Source organism: Eptatretus burgeri, chromosome 12 (genome assembly GCF_056783735.1).
Source record: "Eptatretus burgeri isolate ZD-2024b chromosome 12, Ebu_testis_v1, whole genome shotgun sequence".
NCBI lineage: Eukaryota > Metazoa > Chordata > Myxini > Myxiniformes > Myxinidae > Eptatretus > Eptatretus burgeri.
In genome coordinates this window covers 64,025,214-64,052,244 of record NC_140972.1, presented here as the reverse complement: position 1 = coordinate 64,052,244, position 27,031 = coordinate 64,025,214, and the positions used below count along the sequence as shown (strand labels likewise).

The 27,031-nt window shown below is 47.5% G+C and overlaps 1 protein-coding gene across 1 annotated transcript in view; it reads right to left on the bottom strand.

Moving 5' to 3' along the window:
* Positions 1-27,031, bottom strand: part of EIF3A (eukaryotic translation initiation factor 3 subunit A) — a 111,986-nt gene that overhangs the window by 48,757 nt on the left and 36,198 nt on the right. The window contains exons 7-14 of the mRNA XM_085848263.1: positions 26,129-26,300; positions 25,707-25,811; positions 24,258-24,356; positions 21,687-21,803; positions 21,402-21,587; positions 4,740-5,087; positions 3,772-3,876; positions 119-232 (exon numbers count right to left, since the gene is read on the bottom strand). Of these exons, the coding sequence (XP_085704389.1) occupies positions 119-232; positions 3,772-3,876; positions 4,740-5,087; positions 21,402-21,587; positions 21,687-21,803; positions 24,258-24,356; positions 25,707-25,811; positions 26,129-26,300 (1,246 nt within the window). The remainder of the gene's footprint in view (positions 1-118; positions 233-3,771; positions 3,877-4,739; positions 5,088-21,401; positions 21,588-21,686; positions 21,804-24,257; positions 24,357-25,706; positions 25,812-26,128; positions 26,301-27,031) is intronic.

Here is a 27,031-nt window from a genome sequence, read left to right as displayed (position 1 = left end):
TGCAAGTTTGCATTCGTTATTACTGCACCGATTTGCTGTTATGGCTAGAAAAGCAGAGTGGCCTCCAAAAGTGCGATAACATGTGATGTGTACAAATATGTTGGAGCTTTTAACTTACCCTTTCCTCTTCTTGCTGTTCCCAAAACTCCAAATCCTTTTCTCTCTGTTGTTCGTAGGCTTTTTTCAAAAGGGGAATTTCCTCGACTCTCTTCGCTCGTTCATAATAATCAACCTGGATAACAACACATGGATGGGGTAACGTCGTTTGAAAAAGAAGAAACAATCAATACAAAGGAAATTATTCTCTGCAGCAGCTACTCGTTTCAAATGGGTAATAAACATCCGGCAATGAAGACGAGAAACTATTCTAATGAGAACACAATGTTTGACCATTCAATAAGTGAAAGAACCAGTTTGAGAAATTCTGGGAGGGACGCTCAAAAATAAATTCACTAAACTTGTGAGTTATCAGCAACCTCCAGCTACTGCTTATCACTCATTATAACACTATCTGCGTGCTTGATAGACACCAACAATTTTAGATAACAGCAATGACGACAACTAGAACAGCAGCAACAGCAGCAGCAGCAGCAGCATGTTTTCTCGGGCTGGCTCACTTCATTGCACCGTGATTGAGACTCGTATGTAATTTCTACTGGATGTTTCTCCCCTGCCAAGAATGTACATGATAATGCTGTGCAAAAGACATGAGGAAAAAAAATTAAATAAAATAAAAAAAACCCAACATACTGGTTCCTGTTTCTTTTATCTATCCCTCAACACTATGGAAATGTATTTTACCTGCCCCTTTTATCCCTCAACTAATTACCCCACGCTCTCCTTGATGGAAGACAATTGTTTGAACGTTTCACAGTGGCGCCTTCATGAACACATACTCAAAATCTTGCTGCTTCCTCTTCCCGTCTAATGATGGGCTCGTTGCTAATCACAACCTTAATCTTGTGGAACACGTTCAACATTTGATAAAATGTCTTGATGCACTTCATATAAAATACGAGAACAGCACTCGGTAGAGCGCGTAACCCTGCCAGGTTGATCAATTACATTTTGTATCCCACTGATCGGCTCAATCTGCATCCGGACCGAAACCAAAATCGAATCGGCTTCTTCGTGATACCTCCCCTACTCATCCACCAAGTTTTGTCATAATCCGTCGGTAACTTTTTGCAATATCGTGCTATATATCATTTTTGGGCATATCACTCGATGGTGAAGAATAACGGAATTTTTTTTTTATAGGAGCCAGATCTTCACACAACATTTTCAGATATCCTGCTCACAGACAGACAAACAGACAGGGGTGAAAACATAACCTCCGTCCACCTTTGGTGGCAGAGGTAAAAATACGAAAAGCACAATTTGCAGAAATACAGGAAAAAAAAAATCAAATCAAATATGGTAATCAAGAGTAAAGATCAACTAAAAAGGTGTAGAACACTCATGTTCAGGAGAATGCAAGTAAGTTGGCAAAAATGAGGCAAGAGAGTGCAGCAATGTGAAACCGTTTCACTGCTCATCATGGGAATCGATGAAGTCCTAAAGGTACACCAACACAGCCAAGTGTCGAGTAGCACTGCTCAGCTGGCCGGCCGTGTCAGGTCCACACTGATCTCTCACCTCAGAACTCCTCCTCTCTGTCTGTCTTCGAAAATTGCCACCAGCATGTACTCTTGAGGGTTATCAAATGGGTGGCAACAGACGAGGTTTTCCACCACCAGAGTAACCGCACACCGCACCCACTGCCCACAGAACCGCCATCAGCTTGACGCAAAACACACCGAAGGAGCCACATGGTGAAGGACGTTGTTCGCAGAGTGAAGCTTCAGTTAGAGTGTCGCATCCTCCGAGAAAAACCTCGTTCTGGAGTACACCTGGGTAACTTAATGCAGCCCCGAAGTCAACCACCTTCACACCAAGCCATCTCGAGCACAACGTCAACAACACAAGAAGTGCATTCACGATGCAACAGTCTGTGGCGCAACCCGACGACTCGTACCTCACAGTACTGCATGCCAAGAGCTTCATCAATCTGACATTGCTGTGATCTATACTACAAGAGAGATGTTTATCTGTCCGTCTGTGTCGTCATTGCTCTCAAAGATGGCCAAACTGATCTTTGTCAAACTTTCAGAGGTTTATCAGTGAGTGCCGGGTTTCAAATGTGTTTTAGGAAAAAGAAAAAGAAAAAAAAAAGTTGGATTTATTTTTTATAATCATTATCGTGCCTAAACCTTTGAAGCTGTATTAAAGGTAAAAGTAAATAATCGGTGACCTCATTCCTTAGTAAGTGCAGGGACACCTTAGCGAGTGCCCCCACAAAAAAAATGTTTTCTTTAAAATTCCAACAGGATGAGAACATCACCAGGCAACGCTGGGTATATCTGCTAGTAGGGCCAAAATAATCAAAATAAATACCAATTACTGCACCGTAGTCCAAAGGACGCCAGACGCGTGTGCACACGCACATGATGTACTGGTAAGTACTTACAAAAGCTATTTATTTGAAGTTATAACCTTAACTTATGAGCAATTTACTGATTTCCCAATGGCCCGGTTCATCAGCTGGGCACCGTTTTTCAATAGTCTTGATCCATTCAGCCCAGAACCTCTCCAAACGGTGGCGCCACAATTCCGGTTGCAGGCCCACATCAGCAGATGCATGGTGGCAGTGCATGGCAAAGGTATACACTCATTTCTACAGAGCCAAATGGGCAGCAGACAATGTGAAGGTGAATCATTTGAAGTTGACGTTGGCAGATGTGACTGAGCAAAGTGTTGACAAAGCCGGTTGAAGCATTAATCATGGAGAATCATCACGTCAAGGATGCCAAAACAAGGTTGGTTTCCCATGAACCGTGGTGGTTCAACACAAAGGCATACCCTTGCCAAATATGGCAACCATACACACAACTCAGAAATTCTGAAGCCACTGTTTTCACAGTCATCCATAAACACTTGGGCATGTCAAAGGTCTCAGCTATGTGGGTCCCCTCGAAGCCTCAGCACTCAAGATCGACAACAAAGCCCGGCATCATTTTGAGAGCTTCTCATACTGCTCAAAGCAGATCCAGCCACCTTTATTCGTAACTGGTGATGAAAGGTGGCTTTATCAATGGGATCCTGAAACCAAAATGGAAATGTACGCAAAGGAAGTGCAAGTGACCACCACCACCCAATAAACCTTGTAACACCAAAACAACACAGGCAGCATTAATTAAATTTTCTGGGATACAAAGTAAATCCTGCTGATTGTAAATTTGTGAAGGATATAGTGAATCACAGGGGAATGGTACACCAGTCTCGTGAAAAAAAAAATTGTGGGATCCCATGAAGGGAAAATACCGAGGGATGACGACAAAAGGCGTGCTCATCCTTCACGAAAACGCATCTGTGCACATAGACGGTGCTTCACGAGCCACCATCTCCCAAGTATGGCTTTAAGACGTTAGATCATCCTGAATGTAGCCTGGACTTGGGCACGTGATGATTACGTTTTGACATGTGAAGTCACACCTGCGTGGCTGCCGATGAGTAACTGACTGAAGGAATCAAGGAACAATGTGAAAACTGATATTTTACTCGCACAGACACTCTGAAGGTTAAATGTAATAAGTACACTAAAGTGAAGGGTCATATGTCATTGAGAGGGGGAAAAAAAAAAGTTAGCATTATGGAGGACGATTGAATACCGCTTATAAACGAAACAGAATGCCAGTTAACAAAAACAAAAAAAACATTTCCAACACAAACCTTTTTCTCTTGGTTTTTCAACCTCTCCTGAAGCTCCTTTTTCTCCTTCTCAAGTTGCTCGACTTGCTTAGCCATAATGAAATCGGGATCGAGCTCATCAAGATTCTAGAAATGCAAAATATCAAAATGCTTGTCATGCACAATCAAAATAAAGCTTAACTGCTTTCTTTATTTCCTTAACATGTACAGTATAGTTACGAGAACTCGGAGTTCCCCTAACTATACATGTTCTTTAATTACAGCTATACAGTATATCTAACTGTGATATAATGTTCTAACTATACTGTATATCGATTCCACCAGGAATGACCAAATTTTTGAAAAAAAAAAATTATATATATATATATATATATATATATATATATATATATATATATATATATATATATTGTTTTGACCACCGTGACCTGAAGTCCCCACACCCTGGGGCTCAAATTACAAAAAAAAAAAACCAATAATAAAAGTGAAATATTTCATGTGTCCTCCAATGTTGATTGCGTATCTAAAGTTTCATTAAACAGTTTAAAAATGTGCCTGCAATTTAACTTTTGACCACGCCCAAGGGGCAGGGCCAAAAAATATACTGCTCTCGCACATACCACGTGGTGATCATAACTACCAAGTTTTGTGAATTTCTGCAAAAACAGCTTTGGAGGAGATAGCGTGACGGACGGACAGACCGACAGACACAATTACAATATCCCATCGGTTTTTATTTTTATTTTAAAGCATGGGAATAATATAAATGTACTAGTTTGTAGATCTTGTAGAAAATAATATAAGTGCCCTACAAAATCCATACTGCTTCAATAAACAATCCTATAAAACAAGGTCGTTCATATTTTTACAGGTAATATAGTTCCCCTCCCCACCCCCATTAAGTTAAGGAATTTCCCTCAAAAGGTCTCAAAATATAGGTGCAAGGGGTTAAAACCACAAAGCAAGTTACACAAGCAAGGATTCATCACCTCGATGTCGAGGTCCTTTAGAGCTTTGGCGCCCAGTTCCGTTTTACGGATCTGCTCAAGGCGCTCACGGACGTGTTTACGTTTGATGCTTTCATGCTCCTGCAGAATGCGCTGGTTCTCACGCTCACGTGCTTCCTTCCGCAGTCGCTCGTCTTCTTCTTCTCTCAACTTCTTCACTGCAGCCTGCCGCTGTTGCTGTTCTTTGCGTTCACGAGCAACGTTCAAGTTCTCAAGACGCTCTTTGCGCTCCTCAATAGTCTGCCGACGTTCCAAGACGCGCTGGTGTTCTTTATGGGCATTCTTCAAATATAGATTTACGGCCTGCTTGCGATGCTCCTCCTTCTCGCTCTGTACAATCAGGCAGAGAAAAGCAGCAATGCAAATGCAACCACACTACAGATATTTGGGAAAAAAAAAGACAAAGAAAAGAAAGTAACATACAGTACATAACAACAGCAATAATAAAAATAATAATAATAATAATAACTAGAATGGTACTTGGCAGAGTGTATAACTCTGCCAGGCTCAACAGTTTACGTTTTGTTTCCAACCGATGGGCCGGATCAGCATCCGGACATTACCTAAAATCTAATCAGCTTGTTATTGTCACCAAGCAAACACATCCACCAGGTTTTGTTCAAATCCATCCATAACTTTTTGAGATTTCATGCTTTACTCGACATCGTTTTTGGTCCCGTCACTCAATGGTGAAGAATTCCGAAAAGTTCTTGGATCCAGACCTTCACCAAAATCAAATCAATGAGTCCTCATCACACACCTCACCTGTCCCAATTTTCATCCGAATCCATCCATAACTTTCTGAGATATCGTGCTCTCTATTGTTTTCAGCTCAACCTCTCAATGGTGAAGAATCGCTGAAAATATTCTTCTATCTGGATCCAGATTTTCGCCAAAATCTAATCAATTAGTTCTTGTCACCAACCTGTCCATCAAATTATGGCCAAATCCTGAAATAACTTTTTGAGCTATCCTGTTCACAGACAGACAAACCAACAAACAAATAGGGATGAAAACACAACCTCAATTCCACCTTCTGTGGCGGAGGTAACTCGAACTGCCGCTTATAACTGCGAGCAGTTGTGCCGGGCACTGAATGACGACCATTCCCTCCCACGCTGCCCATTCCAATGACCGTTTGATAGAAGTGGATTATCAAGGTTTCAGCTTTAATCCATCATGACTGCCAGATAATATGAGCTCTGACATCTGTTATCAAAACTTTATTTAGCATGGGTAGTCGATCATATACAGTAAACTTTTAAATATCGCAAAGGTTACATTCCTGGAAAACGTCACATCAAAACTGCGATAGTTAAAATGAAGGAGGGCCGATCAGAAAAAGGTGATTAGTTTCACGGGCTACACAAAAACTATAGAGGAAGGTGTGCAGCAGGGAGTGGTTGTGGTTGGGTGAGGGAAGGGACCTGACGTCGCCCGGCAATGCCGGGTACACATATATCACTTTTGTTCATTGTTTTTTACGCTTTGGCACCATTATGAACAATAAGAGGCTCGTGATGCAAGATGTCCATCACAACACAGCTCAAAAACTGTGATTCGTCGAAATTAAGCCTCGTGATAGCTCGATCAGAACACAAAAAGGCTATCCGCGATTGGTGAAAGGCATGATATTCAAACACAATATTTCAGGGTTTACTGCATATAAAGTCTTGCATCGATCATTGATCTGTTAAATGGCTTTGTTATGATGTCATAATTGCATACTTTGAACGCTTTATCCAATGAGTTTGAAAATTTTGAGAGTCCTCTCGGGCTAAATATTATGGGGGTGGGAAAATTGATGATGCCATCGGTCACGTGGTTTGGCAGCCATTTAAAAATTTTTTTTTAACATAAAAACCTTCAAACATCTCCGAAACAGCTGAAATGTTACAGATATGATCGCCTATTCATGAGCAACAAAAAGCTCTCCACTGATGACATCAGAGGTCAAATGGTTTGTCAGCTATGATTTTTAAAGAATAAATCTTTAAAAAATAAATCTTCCCCAAAATGGCTTGAGAGATCGAGGGGAACTTCACCCACATGTTCCCAAAGCCTTGGGGATACCTGGGCGTTCACAAATTATTAATAGGTCTTGCAGCCATATTGGTTTGAATGAAAATCATTAAAATATAAATATTTCTCTTGAACCACTTCATCGATCAATGTGAAATTTCAAAGTTAGGATCCAGTTGTCACGAGCAATATATGTTTTAATTTTCAGCCTGATCAGACGTATGGTCTGGCAGCCAGAATTATTTAATATTTTGAATCAAGGTTCAGGAAATTAAATAAAACTTGGTATCGGTATGTATAATGATGTAATAATGTGTGCGGAAGGCATATCTGGCGACGTCGGGATGTCAGAGTGTGCCCTTCTCGTTTAGCTATGATTTTTCAGATGGACATACATTTGCCATATTTAATATCGGCGGATGAAGTGAAAGAGCAGTTTAGATTATGAAGTCCATCTAAGTTTGTGGTTAACCCTCCCCAGGTCGTTTTTAATGTGGACTAAACAGGGCTTTTTTGGAAGAGGATGCCATCCCATATGTTCATTTCCAAGGAAGAGCATCATGCCTCTGGCTTCAAGGTGGCAAAAGACCACCAGACACCAATCCTTGGTGGCAATACTACATGAGGCTTTCTGTTAGAGGGAACATTAAACGGAACCCGGGCCGTTTTCCCCGGAAGAAGTCCCCCGGCCATTTTCTGGTTGGCTTTTCGCATTGGCTGTGCACCACAAACGCGTTACATCAAGAGAACCAGGGACCTGGGACCTTCTCAGGGACCCTTCTTGTGTGCATACGTGCTAGCTCCAAAACACTTCATTGGTAAATAATCTGTTAATACACAAAATTTACATTTTTTAGTTACCAATTACTAACATTTGTTTGATGACGTCATCAATTATTTCAGGTTAATACAGGTTATATTGTTACGAATTTGGGGCAGAGGCCTCGGGAAGCTTACTGCACACAACAGCCAGGTCCTATAGATCAGTTATATCGGTAAGTATGCGTTTCTAGTTCGGGGCCCATCAGCAATGTCTAATGAGAATTAAGTGCACGTGCGCTGCAAAATTATTTTATAGTTAGGATTTTTATATCCACAAAAATAACAACAACAACACTATGGATCATTTCCCACACAATGGCGTGTCGAACACATACGTGAGCTTCGTTCCCTCGGTCACCAAAGTTCTGACTCCACACTTCGGCCAATCGGATGGGTGCGAGCGTGTTTGCCGCCTTTCAGCCAATGGGCGCAGAGCGAGCTCCAAGAGAAGCAGAGTCTCTTCGGGGGGGGGGGGGGCGAGGGATCGAGACGCCCCGACACGCCACTCGACCGATTTTCCCGGCGAATGAGGGGTACGGTGACGTGAGACACGTCCCCCACCCCCCCCCCCAGCCCCGGTGAGAGAAAAAATAGACGGGACGGCACGGTCATCTCGTGGCTGATCTCGTCTTGTCGCTGGCTCTGGTCTCATCGCAGTGATCCCTCGCCTCGTCATTATTCGAGATGGCTGGCGTCCGTGGCTGAATCCTTGGGCCCTCGGTGCGGGATCGAGTCCCGCCACCGAACAAGATCAACGTTACCGCACGAGGCGGGCAGGTGCAAGAACAGGCTCTTCCCTCAGCTCGTCTTCCCTCCCAAGCTGTAGGGCACAATAAAGGGCAACCGGCACGCGCGTGTGTGTGTGTGTGTGTGTGTGTGTGTGTGTGTGTGTGTGTGTGTGTGTGTGTGTGTGTGTGTGTGTGTGTGTGTGTGTGTGTGTGTGTGCGTCGCCAGTCCGATAAGTAGACATTGCTTAAGTATCTCGCCCTTGTACATTGACTGCATATTCGTGATAACTCTGCTCTGTGTTCCCCTCCCCAATTATTGTTGTTAATAAATTCCCCTATTGTTGAATGTACCAGCTCGTTCTTTGTCATTTCTGCCATTGGTTTGCCAAGGTGCGTATTGGGGATTAGGAAGGTCATTGCCGTAGTTGAACATTTGGACCGATGGGCCTCGGTAACCATCTGCTCGGGTTACACACGGTTCAAGCACGGTAACGGCTCGTTCCGCTCGAGGCCTGCTGAGGGTGTGAATTCCCCGGTAAGCTTTGCCGCGTGGGTACTTGGGTATATTGAAGTTGGCAATTAACCCGACTCCACACGGTCGAATTATTGGCGATTCATTGTCCTGTTAGGGACCCGTACCTTCGGACTTATCTGAGGGTCACAACATAAATTCCGATGTGTTCGGTGGAGCCGACTCAACTGCTCCCCCGATCGGTCATGCTCGCCACTGAGACCCAGCCCCACAGCAATACACACACATATATATATATATATATATATATATATATATATATATATATATATATATATATATATATATATATATATATATATATATATATATATATATATATATATATATATATAGTGTTGTGGTTACCAAATTCGCAAACCACCATTCAGGTCCCTTAGGTGAGGTATCTCGGTAAGTACATGTGTAGTTAGGCCCAAACCCGTTGTCTAGTGGGAATACATGTCATTTATGCGTGCTGCGACTCTTCAGGATAGCCGTTTTTCTTTTGCTATCTTTATTTTGGACCAACCGCCATGATTACCACCACAACCACAACATCAACCACCAACCACAACGCCGCTTCACCACAACCGCCACGACCTTCCCGTCACACCTCGCAACCGTCGCATCGCCACCGTTCTTGCCCCGCTGTGGGTACCGGTGTTGGACTCGTGCAGGGCGCGCGCCGAACAGCGTGTACAAAATCACGGATTTTGTGCTTCAAAAACGGATCAAAAACGACACACGCCCACTTTTTGCCGTCCAATCGGTGAGCGAGGGACGAATTGGCCCCGCCCCCAGGGCGATCGATATATGCAAATTTATGGATCAAAAAGCCTTCACGCCCACTTTTTCTCGGGCCAATGGGGAGCGAGGTGAAAGGTCGAAGGGAGGGGGTCAAAGATGAGAGGGCGAAGCTACGGGGCTGATAAAAGGACCGTGTTCGTCAGTCCAGGAGAGTCCAAAGGCGGAGAGTCCAGAGAGTAGGAGAGCCGAGAGGGAACAGAGAGTCAAGACTTCGCGGGCGGTGGAGTTGGCAAGAAGGAGCTGGTCGTCGTGTGCGTTGGAGTCGGAACGGAGGGGACGGAGCTGTGGAGAGGCGGCGAGGGCAGACGAGGGGGTGCTCGCATCGTGCAGGGAGCTGCACCCCAGGGAGGCCGACAGCGTGACCTGGCCGAGGTGGAGACGCTCGTCGCGGGGAAATAAAAATCCTCTATACCCCGAGCATCAGCAACCCCCTCCTGTTTCCCCCGCGCTGAGATAGTGCGACCAAGGGGGCCCCTTTCCCACCCCCTACCAGACACTGTCCGCGAGGCCCGCGGAGTTGAGGCACCATCGCCGCTCCGCGTCTCATCACCAGACGGGTAGGCCGACCCGGTCTCGGCCTCAGGCCCGCCTCATCCTTGAGGGTATTCTTTTCCTTGGTTTTGGGTATGTGTTGTCGGCGCCGTCTGTGAAGTAGAATTGTATAAGTGTTGCCGTGTGCTCGGTAGTCGGTATTAGCTCTGCATTGTGTTTTCGCTTTTACATTTGCTTTTTGTGTAAATTACATTGTGTCTTTTCTGTGTGCATTTGGTGGAATTGTATATGTGTGCTCCCGTGTGCCGCGAATAAATGTGCTTTGTGTTGAACTGTTTCCCGCTTCGCTTCGTCTTTTCCTCTATTGAATCCCCATCTTGCTTCACGTAAAGGGTTGGTAGTAGGCTGAATACGCCCGATAATTAATCGAACCGTCGAGGTCGACGATAACACCGCTCGGTTATTTTGATAGTACGGAACGGGTCGCTTAAGTGGCCCGTGTCCGAAGTCGACCTGCGGCGAGGTGCGATCGCCCGGTCTACCCTCCGCGTGGGTACTTAGGTAGGTCGGGTCGGCGAGCAACCCTATCCCACGCGGGGGCTGATTGGCTCGATCGCGGTGAGACCGAAAGGTCCACCCGTGACTGGTTCCCGGCGTTAGTCCGAGAGGGTCACGACTGGATTGTCCGTCCGGTGGGCGACGTGCCGCGATTCGAGTTACGTGGCCGTCAGCACGCCGGCGGGCGCGAAATCCGCAACACTGGTGTCAGGAGTGGGATACAAATTCATCGCCGTCCTCGCGGCACTGGTATTGGAGAGCGGGACAACAGGCTCTCCTGTCTCCAGCGAAATTCACGGGAATCGGTCCAGGGGTGAGAGAAGCGACCCCCGATTCCCTCCAAATTACGAGCGAGCAAATTAACCCTTCACGAGAAGCAAGATGGCGTCTCAAGGCGAGCGGGAGCCGGGGGTATTAGAAATGGATGTAGAATGTGTAGAATCCATGGTCCAGGATGGAATCCCCGAGCAGGAAATGTTGATTGTGCAGGAACACGGACTCGCCCAACTGAACCCAGAGCCCGAAATGGGTGCGGCAGCGGCCGCGGTGTATGACACCTCCCCCCCTCCTCTCCACCAAAACCCTTCCCCAAACCTTGCCGAAACGGCTCAGCTGAGTGCATTCGACATGGCCCAGCTATGCGCCATGCTGGCGGCAATGAAAGAAAAGATGAATGCGAAAATGATCGAAAAAATGGATACAAATACAAATGAAGTGAAAACGACGATGGATGCGAATACACAGCAAATGAGGGAAGAGATGAAAGAACTACGGGGTGAGACGCAGAACATGGGCCGATGCCTGCAGGCGGGCATGAAGGCCGTGAGCAGGGAACTTAAAATGGCGACTCCACGTGTCGGAACGAACGAGCTGGAAGGGGGTGCAACGGCTGACAGGCCCGCGGTGGAGGCGGGTAAGGAAAAAGTAATTCGGGAGACAAGAGACGAGGTGAAAGTAATTGCGAGGGAGAGAAAAGAACAATTAATACGGAAAGCAAGGATGAGGTACGCGGAGATCGTGAAAGAGCAAGGAGTGAAAAACAGGGAAGGACGGGAGCGACTTAAAGAGAAAGCAAGGTTGACCTACATAAAGATAAGGGAAAGACGCCAGAAAGAAGCGGAGACGAAGAGACAGGAGGGGACAACAGAAACTCATAAATGTATAGAGACACGGGAGACAGAAAAAATAGAGAGACTACACGATGAAGACGGGGTAAGTGACGCACACACACACACAGAGGTAGTGGAGGATAGTGAGGTTGAGCTCGCGGAGCGTGTCGGGACCCAGTGCGAGCACCTGGATGGCCTCCTCCAGGAACGAGGGGAGGGAGTCTGCCCCCTTGAGGCGAGTCACGACCAGGTGAGTTCGGTCGTGCTTTGCGAGGTTGAGGGGAGGAGTGCTGCGAACGGGTGCTTGGAGAGCTTGGGGGGTATAGAGGCCCCGGAGACCCTTGTGGGGACACAAATCCCCAGTGTGGTTGTCCCTGTGTGTGTGGTGCAAGGTGTGAGTGCGTCCCCGTGTGTGGAAGCGACCCCGTGTGTGAGTGGTGTGGTGGCGATGGTGCCGGAGTACATGCTTCCCAGCACGCCGTGTGTGAGTGAGGCAAGGAGTGTGAGTGAGGCACCGCGGGTTAGTGCCCCCGCGTGTGTGGATGAGGCACCGTGTATGAGTGTCGCCGTGTGTGTGAGTGAGGCACCGCAGGTGAGTGCCCTCGCGTGTGTGAGTGAGGCACGGAGTGCGAGTGAGGCACGCGTGAGTGAACGGCCGTGTGCAAGGTCGCTGTGTGCAAGGGAGACCGTGTGTGTGAGAGAGCGGTATGTGAGGGAGATGTCGGTTGGCATGCGGGAGCACGCAGCCGCATCTCCCGGTGTGAATGTGATGGAGTGGACTGTGTGCGTCGTAACACGCAGGTGTGCGTGGGTCGAATGGCGACGACGGCGACATGGGAGGAACGAAAGCCGAGTAGCGGCTGTGGTTGTTTCGAGGACCGTGCCGGGTTCACCCAGCAGTGAGCACGCGGTTCGTGCTGTGCAACGCACGAGACCGCCACGTGCTCGCTTGCGAGAGTGAAGTCCCGGTCCGGAAACGCCAGCGGTGGATTTGCCGATCCCGCGGACGGACAAAGTTTAGGCAGGTAAATGGATTTGGACCGGACGGGTTCTCCACGCGATCGTGTGTGTTAAGCTCCAACGGGCAAAAGCACATGTGTTCGCGTGGGGAACCCCTCGAGACGTGGGGCTTGTGTTTTTTTTATGCGCACGGTGACGCCATGGCTGCACGTGGGGTTGGAATCCGGCAGGAGGGGTATCTCTGCCGGATGGTACCGTCCAAGGAGGGACGAGGAACACGTGCAGCTGCATGACGTCACGGGCAGGTGCAAAGTGCGCGAGTTGCCGCGCTGGCGCTGCGCATGTAAAGAAAAAAAAAAAAAAGAACAAGCCTCACTTTCGGGTGCAAAGGATTCCTGGGCAAGGGGTGGAAGACCCCCTTACCCTGGGCACAGGATGGAAACTAGTTAGGGGGAAGGGTTAGCTTAGTTAGACCGACTTCATGGGGCAGGGGTAAGTCCTCATGGAGTCCGTGGAATGGATTAGTTAGAGGGATTGTAGCCAGATTTAGGTTGGGAAATAAAATGATTTTTTGGATTTAGAAGACAGTGACAGACTTGTGGATGTGTAGAGGGGACGTAGTTTAGCTATGTCGTGTTAAAAGGAACGTGCTGTAGTTTAAGGGACGACGTGGGAGCACGAGTTAGTTAGGGGATGCAGATAGAAGGATGGCAGAGTTCAGCGGTGTGTGTGTTGAAGAGTTGGTGAGTTGTGAGGCATGTGCTTGGTGAGTGAGTGAGGCCAGCGGGTCTGTGTGTGTGGAGTGAATGGGGAATGCATGGTGCGATGAGTGATTGGGGGGAGGAGTGACTCCCGCCCAAGGGACCCCGGGGTCAGAGTAAAGTGAGTTAGCTGGGTTAGTCAAATTGAAAAATGGAGGTCGTTTTGCTGTTGGTGGGAAAGTAGGCTCGAGACCCATTTGGAGGGGTGCAGGAGCCCTGTTGACGGGCTTGGGAGCGTGGCTGCGAAAGATGAGTATCGCTGAGTGGGTACCCCGGGCACCAGGCTAGTCGGCCGCGGTAGGCCATGGGCCCATGGGGGGCCGGGATAGAGTAGTGGGCACGGGTGCGCCTGCTTGGTGCGGGGGCCCGGGGCGCCATTAGCCGCGTGGGCAGTGTTGTGGGCACGGGTGACCCTCGGAAAGGGGCCCGGGAGGCCGGCCTGCCACGTGTGCGTTTCAGGGGAGGTGCCATGGGGGGCACTCCCCGGTGTTAGGGAGCTGGTAGGCTCGGAGGCAGTGTAGTGCCCGGGGGTGCCATAGCGGGAGATTCGGCAGAGGGTCGTGCCTGCCAAAGGGAGCCACGTGTCCCAGCCAGGAGACCGTGTGAGGGCACGGAGAGAAAATTGGGGGGCGAGGCCCGAAATTGTGAGGACACCAACACAGGCGACGGGAATCTGGGTTGTTAGAACCAATAGTTTAAGCGAGAGGCGCTTGTTGAAAGCCCCAGGGTAGTTTAACTGTTAAATGGATAGGGTAGATTAGGAGATGTACCCCTCCGCACCATCCATCCCCTCGCTCTCGTTGTGGGCCGCTGGACCCACTTTGGTTATAGATCGCCGAACTCTGGGGAGGCCATTCTGGGGCTTGAGTTGGGCCTCGACACAGGACGCTAGCTCTCCCTTGTTCCCCTCCGGGAAGGGAACGTAGGGGTTGGGAGTAGGCTAGGTGACAGGATAGGTTAGCCGAACAAGGACGATAAAGGGGGTTAGGGGACGATTTATAGTGGGGAAGTAAAAATAAAAACAACAAAAAATAAGTTGGGGCTAAATTGGGGTTTAACAAATTAAGGGAGTGGGTATGTACAGTGACAGGCAAAGGCGATAGGTTGGGAGGGAGACAGGTAGGTAGGTCCGAGCCCGCCTTCCAAGTGGCCAGCACCACCGCACTCCCTCCACCAACCTCCACGGAACGGCAAAGGCTGGCCACTTCAGCCGGCTGGCTGTTTTGCTTCAAGGCCTGTGCCGGCCAACTTCGTCTGCAGCTGCTGTGCTGCAAAGCCTGTGCCGGCCCACTTCATCGGCAGCTGTTGTTTTGCTGCAAGGCCTGTGCCGGCTGGATCGGCTGCAGCTGCTGTGCTTCAAGGCCTGTGCCGGCCAGTTCATCTGCCGGCTGTGTTTGCCTGCGGCGGCCTTCTTCTGCGGGCTGTGTTTGCCTGCTGCCTTTGCCATGCCATGCCCACTGCCCAGGTTCACCAGCCCCGTTCAATTTTTGCTTTGCCCCCCCCCCCTGTTCATTGCCATGAGCGCCAGGATCCGCAAGGCAACAGTTTGCAAGCTGCGAGAACTGCCCTGTTGGCAGCTACAACACGGGCCTGCAGTGGCGGCCCGTGCACCGTGTTTGCGTCCATCCATCCATCCATCCATTCATTGTGCTCATTGCGTGTGCCACTTGAGCTGGCACGGAGACTGCGTTTGTGCAGCCCATGCACCGTTGTGGTTCACTGCGTTCAGTTAAAAAGGGAAGGCCTTGGACTGCGTGTGAGCAGCCAGCCACGTTCCCTGTCACCTGCATTGTTTGAGCCAGAGACTGCATGCGGGCAGCCTGGCTCCCTGCTAACTGCTTTTCTTTTGCAGAGTTCAGTGATCCTGGGCCATGGTTTAGTGTAAAATTTGTAAGTTAAGGTTAAGATGTACTGTAAATATGAGTGCGCCCCCGGCATGTCTGTCTAGCGCCGGCAATTTTATTTAAGTCGTCCGTGTGAGTGAGTTTGTTTAGATAGTTACGCAGCCCTCAGGTTATTTATTTTGGGGACACGAATACCATGAATGTCGCACTCAGGGATCCGTAGGTAAAAATGTACTAGGGGAAAACTACACATGATGGCACACGAAAATTTGACGACTCGGGACGAGTCTGTAAAAAGGGGAGGGGGTAGTGTTGTGGTTACCAAATTCGCAAACCACCATTCAGGTCCCTTAGGTGAGGTATCTCGGTAAGTACATGTGTAGTTAGGCCCAAACCCGTTGTCTAGTGGGAATACATGTCATTTATGCGTGCTGCGACTCTTCAGGATAGCCGTTTTTCTTTTGCTATCTTTATTTTGGACCAACCGCCATGATTACCACCACAACCACAACATCAACCACCAACCACAACGCCGCTTCACCACAACCGCCATGACCTTCCCGTCACACCTCGCAACTGTCGCATCGCCACCGTTCTTGCCCCGCTGTGGGTACCGGTGTTGGACTCGTGCAGGGCGCGCGCCGAACAGCGTGTACAAAATCACGGATTTTGTGCTTCAAAAACGGATCAAAAACGACACACGCCCACTTTTTGCCGTCCAATCGGTGAGCGAGGGGCGAATTGGCCCCGCCCCCAGGGCGATCGATATATGCAAATTTATGGATCAAAAAGCCTTCACGCCCACTTTTTCTCGGGCCAATGGGGAGCGAGGTGAAAGGTCGAAGGGAGGGGGTCAAAGATGAGAGGGCGAAGCTACGGGGCTGATAAAAGGACCGTGTTCGTCAGTCCAGGAGAGTCCAAAGGCGGAGAGTCCAGAGAGTAGGAGAGTCGAGAGGGAACAGAGAGTCAAGACTTCGCGGGCGGTGGAGTTGGCAAGAAGGAGCTGGTCGTCGTGTGCGTTGGAGTCGGAACGGAGGGGACGGAGCTGTGGAGAGGCGGCGAGGGCAGACGAGGGGGTGCTCGCGTCGTGCAGGGAGCTGCACCCCAGGGAGGCCGACAGCGTGACCTGGCCAAGGTGGAGACGCTCGTCGCGGGGAAATAAAAATCCTCTATACCCCGAGCATCAGCAACCCCCTCCTGTTTCCCCCGCGCTGAGATAGTGCGACCAAGGGGGCCCCTTTCCCACCCCCTACCAGACACTGTCCGCAAGGCCCGCGGAGTTGAGGCACCATCGCCGCTCCGCGTCTCATCACCAGACGGGTAGGCCGACCCGGTCTCGGCCTCAGGCCCGCCTCATCCTTGAGGGTATTCTTTTCCTTGGTTTTGGGTATGTGTTGTCGGCGCCGTCTGTGAAGTAGAATTGTATAAGTGTTGCCGTGTGCTCGGTAGTCGGTATTAGCTCTGCATTGTGTTTTCGCTTTTACATTTGCTTTTTGTGTAAATTACATTGTGTCTTTTCTGTGTGCATTTGGTGGAATTGTATATGTGTGCTCCCGTGTGCCGCGAATAAATGTGTTTTGTGTTGAACTGTTTCCCGCTTCGCTTCGTCTTTTCCTCTATTGAATCCCCATCTTGCTTCACGTAAAGGGTTGGTAGTGGGCTGAATACGCCCGATAATTAATCGAACCGTCGAGGTCGACGATAACACCGCTCGGTTATTTTGATAGTACGGAACGGGTCGCTTAAGTGGCCCGTGTCCGAAGTCGACCTGCGGCGAGGTGCGATCGCCCGGTCTACCCTCCGCGTGGGTACTTAGGTAGGTTGAATTCGGCGAGCAACCCTATCCCACGCGGGGGCTGATTGGCTCGATCGCGGTGAGACCGAAAGGTCCACCCGTGACTGGTTCCCGGCGTTAGTCCGAGAGGGTCACGACTGGATTGTCCGTCCGGTGGGCGACGTGCCGCGATTCGAGTTACGTGGCCGTCAGCACGCCGGCGGGCGCGAAATCCGCAACAATATATAATATATATATATATATATATATATATATATATATATATATATATATATATATATATATATATATATATATATATATATATATATATATAGTTGCAGTTCTCGGAACCGCATGCATGCAACAGATAGGTATCCCAAGAGAGTTATTCCATTTTTATACGTGTAGATAGTGCCCTTCCTTTTGTTTAGCAGGACAACAACGGAGTGCGTTGCGATGATATAATAGCTAGCGTTGCTTAAATCATTTTTAGATCCTCGTGGAGGATCTCGAAGTCTTACTCACGTTGTTGTTCTTGTGGACTTTTTTTGTGTCACAGCCCACAGTTTTCATCGAAACCTCCTGAGACTTGGCATATATATGTAAAAATATGCTCCGCAGACAGTAACCATCTCCGATTTTGAAAATTCCTCCTAGAAAAAAAGTTATGATGTCAAAATATCTCCGCTAATGGAAATCGCCTAAAAAATCATCTCCGAAACTAGGCAAGCTTTTTGAATTCTGTTTGCGGGAATCAAGCCGGGCATTAGCACAGATAATTTATCGCAATTAAGTCATATTCGTTTTTACGACGTCATCATGAAGAGGACGAGGATCTTAGCTCATTCGAGCTTGTTTTCCTTCACTTCATCCCCACTCTTATTCTTTTCTGATTATTCCTGAGGTAAACCAGCCACATGCTCCTTGGAGGCCAGCGCGTGCGGCGCCGCGGTGAGGGATCTGCTGCTCAGAGATTCTCGTTCCCGGGTGAGCCCTAAACCGGGCGTGTGCGGTGAGTGATGTGTGCTTGGCAATGCGGGATTGTCGACTCGAGCTTCCGATGGTCTGGGGAGAATTGCCGATTGCATTAGAAATGCATGCAAATAAATACCTCTTTAGAGGCTGCACGGATAGTGTTTTTCACGGTACGGGAAACACGGCCAGCACGACGCCCACGCTTCGCAAGAGACGCGTACGGAGGCCAATAAAGCCGACTCCACGCCATGTTGGGCAGGATACGAGTGTGCGGATAGAAGTGGCTTGTTCTTTTTGTAACCTCAATACCCAACATGTATTGGTGTTCGCCCCACGCACATGCTAGCGGAGTCGTGTGAACGTGAGCACTGGCCACGTGCGTAATGACGGAACCGCGCGCACTGTATGGAATGTGCTTGAAAGTAGACACGTACGCCACTTGTGAAACGTGCATGGATTTATCCATGGCGATGTACCTTCGGTCCTCGCTGGCAGCGGTGGATTCTCCACGGATGGTGAACATCTTCTCGACTCTGCGGCCAGCGATCGAGCCGAGGAATGTACAGTGCGGGCCACGTTGGCGCGCGTGGAATGAGCGCGTTGATCGATGCTGGTCGAGCATGCGGGACCCTCGACCGGTCGCCCGGGGGGTTTTCCAGGATGATTCGCGTGCCGATTTCGGTGTGGGTGATTCATGTCATCTCGTGGGGTCGGAGAGCAAATTCCCGTTGTTTAGGATAGCCTTGCCGGAAACGAAGTGAGGCGGTTTCTGGCCCAAGCTGGCGGGCCACGTGAGGGGTCGGGGCTATCGGAGCGCCCGATTAGGGTGATAACGTTTGGATTCGGCATGGCCCTTCCCCCCGAGCTGCGGGCCCTATAAAGGTCGGGGCAGTCCCTCTTGCCCTGTCTGTCTGTGTTTTTCCTGCTCGACTCCGCCCACGTCGACACCGCCAGGACCCGCCTCCTGCTCCTCGACTCCGCCCACACCATGCCGACCCCACCCGCCTACCTGATCCCGCCCACTGCTCCACCCTCGCCCTCTGGACTCCACCCCTTCTCCACTCAAGCTCCTCCTTCACGAACACAGTCTCCACACGTGCGGTTTGGGCCAGAGGCAACGCACCCACTGTCAGATACTGCACCCCGGAGCATCCCCCCCCCCCGAAACGTATTGGTGGCACGTTATGCTGTCGGGCGCACAGGTACCGAGATCATAGCCTCCCCCCCCCCCATTCCCCCGTTGCAAAACTCCCTCTTCATCGGGTTCTGTGTCTCCGAGTGTGTGTGTGTGTGTGTGTGTGTGTGTGTGTGTGTGTGTGTGTGTGTGTGTGTGTGTGTGTGTGTGTGTGTGTGTGTGTGTGTGTGTGTGTGTGTGTGTTGGTGCCTGTGCTTAAGTAAGACTGTAGAAGATTGTTATCAGTGTTATTGTTATTATTTCCACGTTAAGTCTGCTCTGTGTCCCCTTTTGTAAGTTGCCTGTTCATTGTTACAACACATGCTTCTGTGTCTGCACAACACACCACCATAAATCTTCACTGTGCCACATATCTTTCCTCGCCTGCTTGTAAATAAATTATTATTATGAGGAATGTTCCCTGCTCGTTTTTGTCTTTTCTTCCATTGATCCAGGATGGTCCGCATCCAAGTTTAGCCGGGACTTTGTTCCCAACGATCCGTTCCTTTTAGCTGGTACGTCCTTGGCAGTGTCACTCGGCTGCATCCGATCCGGTAGAGTGATCCAGTTCGGAAAAGGCGTACCGAGGGCATGGTCCCCGGTAATTAATTAGGTAACCCGATTAACCCATAGACGGGAGGACCCGAGGTCACGCGGTTGAGTTATTGGCGTCCACGGTCGGTTAAGCGACCCACCGCGTCATGGAATTATCCGTGTGCGATGGCCTACCATTCCGGAGAGTCTGGGAGGAATCAACATAAATACCTAACCTAGTGGTCTTCTCACCCGATCCCCAACAAGTATATATATATATATATATATATATATATATATATATATATATATATATATATATATATATATATATATATATATATATATATATATATATATTATACATATATTTTACATACATACATATATATATATATATATATATATATATATATATATATATATATATATATATATATATATTATACAAGATTCTTAAGTCCCTGGAGGTAGCGTGTCGTCCTTGGAAATAGCGTGTCTGGTCCATGTATCCGAATTAATACAATGCTTTATGAGCCCGGTTGTGTGTAAAATTTCTATTGCAGTATTCTCTCAGGAACCCATCCTTCATTCAAACCAGGGTATTACTGTATCAATATCAAAAAATTACCCCCGTGTGGGGGTGACGGTCATCTCTATAATGTTTTTTACTATCATAATCGATGAACCGTTGCCAGATATATCCTATAATGACAGGTTTTGAAAATGGCGACTTTCACAACTTCCGTGACCTCGTGACCTTGACCCTGACCTCGAATCCAGGAAAAAAATGTCGTTGGGTATCACTCATCGACCTCTACCCACATACCAAATTTCATCAAGATCGGAAGTAAAAAGTTTTCTTTGTACCGGGAGGTGTTTTTGACCATCTTCCAGGTTACGTGGCGGCCAAACGGGACGGAAATTCAAAAATCTGTCCAGTTAGATACAAGATAATGTTTTTTACTGTTATAATCAATAAACAGTTGTCGAATATCTTGTAGAATGGCATCGCGCATTTGCATGACACACAGACACAGACACAGACACAGACAGAGAGAGAGAGAGAACTAGATAGGTTTTGAAAATGGCGATTTTTATAACTTACGTGACCTCGTGACTTTGACCCTTACGTTGAACCCGGACAAAAGTTTATATCGTTGTGCAACACTCATCGACCTCAACCCACATACTAAGTTTCATCAAGATCGGAAAGAAAAATTGTTGACGGACGGACATATGGTCCGGCTTTATTAAGTCATCTCGGCAGAGATGACCTAATAAAGGTGTCTTCAGAACTGGAGATTACGGTCGCTTTCTATCTTTACAAATGCAGCAGTACCTACTCTTTTGACAACAGATCCACAGTGAACATGCTTTCTTCAGTGGAATTTGCACTAAAAACAAGTGGTTTCTGGCCCCATCTTCGCTTCACAAAATCATCATATATTTTTCAATTTCGTTTTCTGTAGAGAACCTTGCAGATGTCAATCAAAAAATAAAAATAAAAATAAAAACGTGCAACAGTGTGCGCAAAAGCCGATTTGGATGCAAATACAATGCATACCACAATGGATGCCGGCCTGATGATGTCCAATGCCCGAGTGAGGCATGCTGACATGGCCGTTAGTTGGTTACGCATCTGCTCTGAGGGCATCGGCTGGAGGTAAGGTCCGGAGGGTGCATCGTCTCGCGGGGAGTAGTTCAGGTTGGAACCAAAGCTGAGGATGTGCCGAGTGTGATCCACACGCACCTGGGGAAACAATTTACTTGTAATCACAAGAGGATCAATTCTGAACAAGGCAAACACGAGCACGTGCGCACGTACACACGTACACACACACACACACACCTGCAGATCACAGTGCCTGGCTGCATCAACAATGGCTCGTTCCAACTGGAACGGATCAGTGAAGGGCACAAGAGCACACAGTCGAGTAAACTCAATATTCTGGTACACCTGAGCAACCTGCAGACAAAACAATGGAAAATGCATCAAACTTAAGCTTCCCACAAAATGTGGTCATACACAGCAAACCATTGAGTTGTGAAGACAACCATATGGAGGTTAAAAATAAACAAACAAGTTTTACGCATGCACATGGAAATGGCTTCCGGGGTTTAAGATCGTATAGCTTAGACATAGTAATTCCCTTGGTACACGTGTGAGCACAAGAGGGAGGTAATTTAATTGTGATGAAGGATTATGCATCAATATATAAGAGAAGCACTCACTCCCTGCGGGAGCGGCCAGAGGGGGTTGTGTTATTTAGGTTCTGTGAAACTGTCACTCCCATATGCTATGGCAGACAACATATAGCAGCCCCAAGACAGTTATTTCATTAGTGTCCATGTTGGATAGTCCTTCCCTCATGTCGAGTGGGTTTATGGGACAAAATGCGTTGCAAGGGCTTTCAGGCAGGTCTTTGTTCACATTCGTTATCCTTTATTTGACTTTACTTCACACATGACCTTCTCCATTACGCAAGCATGCAGGCGACAGGAACAAGCAGCTCATTTGCATATACGCACCATTTCCGGTTCAAACCTCACACCATTCTCCAACGACACATCACTTCAGACCTTCGACGAACTCCAACCTAAACGTTAAATTTTCTCCAACCACCACACCACCTTCCGAAAAGTCCTCCACATCATCATACCCTAACCCAAACTTGCCTACACACACCAATGATGCCACCATCTCAGCAACAACCATCACCATCATGAACTCGCTACACTACAAGCGCTACGCCAAATCACCGCTGCCATCACTCAAAAACTGTCACCACAAACTCCCTCTGGACCGGCAAGAGACAAGGGAGCGGGCCGTACTCTTGTAGATACTTGGCACTGGATGCCCTGGTGTCACGAGTGTGCACTGGGCACAATTCAATGTCGTGGGGATAGCCCAAGTGTTCCACTCAGCTGTGGCCCCCATTTGGTGTCCAACCGCATGTTCGTGGCCAAAGAGCGTCACCAGATGTGATCACCCCATGTTATTCTAGGAGCTCCCTCATGTGGCAAAGCACGGAGCAAATGAGGCTATTTCGGTGTGAAATTATCGTCGGGGCGGGACAAACACAGTGGTTCGAGTCCATGCACCAATGAGGGCAGAGGGAAACACCCATTAACCCGGCTGTTCAGCTCTCAAGTTATACTTCCCCGCTGGGGAAGTAAAAAGAAAGCTCTGGTCTGGTCCGCACTCTTCTCTGTGCTTCTCCTGTCTCGCCCCCACCTGCTCTGTCCTGGGCTTATGGAGTGGTGGAACCGAGCAGAAGAGCCAGTGTAATTAGATAGGATAATCATTTACACCTGCAGACTTCCTTACACATAATTAGGACTATCCTTTTACACATTCTTTTCTTTGTTTCCAACCCCCCCCTCCCCCACCACCCTCACCCCTCCCCGGTCGGCCTACATCTTTCCACCTTCCTCGCCACATAATCTGCCAATCACTGCACACGTCATTGCACCCCCTCCAATCACACACCTGAGACACCTTCAGTTTTCCTCCCTCTCCAACCCCCTCTCCTCTGGGAGACTGGGACTGGGAAGAAAGCGACTGGGAAGCATGGGCCAGTTCGTCATGCCAGGTCCAAAAAGAAGTCACAAAAACCTTGTTCTTTTCTCCTCTCTCTTGCTTTCTAATTTCCTCAGGTATGTGTCTGATGGCACCTGTCGTGTTAGTATAAAATATGCCTGTAAAAGTTGAGTGTCAGATTAGCTCTGCACCATCTTCTCTTTTGTACAGAACAATATTATTTTGCCACACCCCACAAATCTTTGCTTTCCCCTGCTGTCGATGTTGCTTTTGTGATAAAACCTTTGATTATTGTGCCACATGTGCTTTCCTTACCGTAAAAAAATAAACCCGCTTGTTATAAATGCACCCAGTTTGAGCCTTTTCCTCCCTCCACTGGTGCAGCGTAGTCCACACGCAGCTATCCGGGAAGTTTTACTGCACCGATTGGCTTTTGTTAGCCGGTTTGTACTTGGCAGCTCGGTTTGTACGTATCCACATTCGGATTCAGATCTTCACCAAAATCGAATCAATTCATCCGTGCCACACACGTGTCCACCAAGTTTTATCCGAATCCGTCCACAACTTTTTGAGATATCATGCTATATATTGGTTTCGCCCTATCTCTCAATGGTGAAGAATCACACTTCAAAAATTATCATATTCGGATCCGGATCGTCACCAAAGTCGAAATCAGTTTGTCCTTGTCACACACCCGACCTGCCCACCAAATTTCATCCGGATCTATGCACAACTTTGAGATATCCTGCACACAGACAGGACAGACATGAAAACGTAACCTCCTTCATATTCAGTGGCGGAGGTAATAATGTATCAGACACAGAAAGCTACACGTACGATTCCAAAATAAATTGTACTCTGAGAACCGGAGCTCAATACCTGCTGCAACAAGCGCAGGATGGTGTTGTTTTGAAGAAAGGGAACATAGTTCAAGAGCTCAGTTTCCTTCTCCAGCTGATCCGTGATCCAATCTAAAACCTGGTGAAAGAAAGATAAATTATTAAATGAAACGCATCAAACAAGCACACTTGCAACCCAACGAGGTGACTTCACAGTGCCGGTGAAACAAGAAAGTTAGGATGTACATGTAAAAGTGTTTCCTTTGCCTCAAAACGTGCATGGCAAACTACAAATGAAAATAAATAATAATAATAATAATAATAATAATAATAATAATAATAATAAAGCGATAAAGAGGCTGGCTGGAATGCGGTGACAAACTCGAAAAGCATTCGGGAGAGCACATACCTCCACCCTGAAATGCCTGATTCACGAGAACACATCTGGCCCAATACATTTTTTGAGATATCGTGCTATAGATCATTTTTGAATCCATCCCTCAATGATGAAGAATCACTTTAAGAGTTCTAGGAGTCAGATCCGGATCCGGATCTTCACCCAAATCTAATCAGTTTGTCGTAGTCACATACCCAACCTGTCCACCAAGTTTCATCCGAATAAGTCCACAACTTTTTGAGATATCGTGCTAAACGGTATATTAGTTTCGTCCTATCTCTCAATGCCGAAGAATCACTTCAAAACATTTTAAGATCCGGATCCAAATCTTCACTAATATTGAATCAATTCTTTCTCGTCACACATGCAACATGTCTGCCAAGTTTCATCTGAATCTGTCCACAAATTTTTGAGATATTGTGCTATATATCATTTTTGGCCCCATCTCTCAAGGGTGAAGAATCTCTTTAAAAATTCTATGATCCGGATCTTCACCAAAATATAATCAGTTCGTCCTTGTCAACCACCGAACGTGTCCATAAAATTTCATCCGGATCCGTCCACAACTTTTTAAGATATCCTGTACACACAGACAAACAGACAGACAGACAGACAGACAGACAATGGGTGAAAACATAACCTCCTTCGCCTTCGGTGGCAGAGGTAATAAATACATCGTTTTGGCCACCAAAAGAAAATATTGCAATGTGAAAGTAAGAGCTACATCTCTTCTAGACACTTCCACCGCATCAAGTTTTGTTTGAAGGTGACTGACAGTAACAGCCAAAAATAGTTGAATGCTGCACTGTTAATTAACCAACGAAGTTACTTTAGCACACCAGAATAAAATCACTCCCACATGGAGGGAGCAAAGTGAACGAGTGTGCACGAGTGTTGCATTATTGGCAGTTTAAAAAATAAATAAATAAATAAATAAAAAACAATCAACAAAGCTCAGAAGACCATGCAATGCAAATAAAAGCCCAACTTCCGATCAACTTCCCCAAGAACAATGCACAAGCAAGAAATTTTTTTTTTAAATAAAAGAAGGGGGGGGGTCAAAGGACACGCCACGAGTGAGACAAGGTGCACCTTGGATACACGGCTACAGAGCTTCAGAGGATGAAATTCGACCTCCAGCCAGTTGTACAAGTCCTTCACCTCTGGAACTACGTACTGGATGACGCCATAGCGAACCTAGCAAAATGCAAGCATGCAGAAACACAACAAAGAGACAGATGCAGATCAATTCAATTACTATCCTTTGTAAGGCTTAATCACAGCAAAAGTAAGGACGGAGTTTGACAATCATCTTACCTCTCTCATGCCCAGATCCTCAATATGATGTTAAAGTCAAACTTTCCTTTTTAATGGAGTCAATTATGGTAGATGCCAAAGTGCATTGCAGGTAGTCATTCCCCAGTCCTCCCTTCCCAACCCCCTTCCACCATCCCACAAGTTTAACTGCCACAAACAGCACAAGTGCCTGAGGGGCGGACATCAGGGAGGCATACCATGTCATTGATCAGGCTCTGTCTGCCTGGAGGGGCTTGGAGGCCTAAAAGAGTAGCCAGACGTCTTTGTTTCTCCATGATTATGCCATCCATGTCAAGTAGACGGGCTATATCAGTGCGCTCGGGAGTCAATGGAATAGACAGAGTGGCCAGCAAAACTTTGGTAGCCATCCTGTGGGGTGCAAGAATGATAAGGGTGGAGTCAGGAAGAGCAAAGCAGAACACTTTTCATTAAATTTGAAATCCAGGAATTATTCAAAGCTCATTCAGATCTACGTCCAAAGTACCAAAACCTCACATTGAAGTCATGACGACAAAAAAACAAAAAAAATTACAAAACAAAATAAAGATGAGAGCGAAATCAATGGCAAGCAATCAGAAATTCCCACACTTCTCACCGAAAGCAACGTTGAAAGATGTCCAAAGATCCAGGTACAAGGAGGAACAACCAGATATCAAATCTGAGTTAAAATATATATTTTTAAAAATCTTCTGTTTTGACCCCTGTGAATCCAAATCCCCACCGTCTGGGGCATGAACCGGGGGATCAAATCCAAAAACACCGTTACATGTTCCATGTGTCCCCCAATGTTGCAGAAATAGGTACAAATTTTCATTAAAAAAATAATAGTTACAAAAATGTGCCCATAATTGCATTTTTTTGCTATCTGACCTGTTGACCCTGCCCAAATGATACTGCTCTCGCACCTTCATGCCATGTGGTGATCATAACGACCAAGTTCGGTGAATTTCTGCCCAACCATTTATGAGGATATAGTGTGACGGACAACACAGACAGACAGACAAAGAGGACAGAGCCGATTACAATTAAAATAGAGAGAGACAGAGAGACAGAGAGACAGAGAGACAGAGAGACAGAGAGACAGAGAGACAGAGAGACAG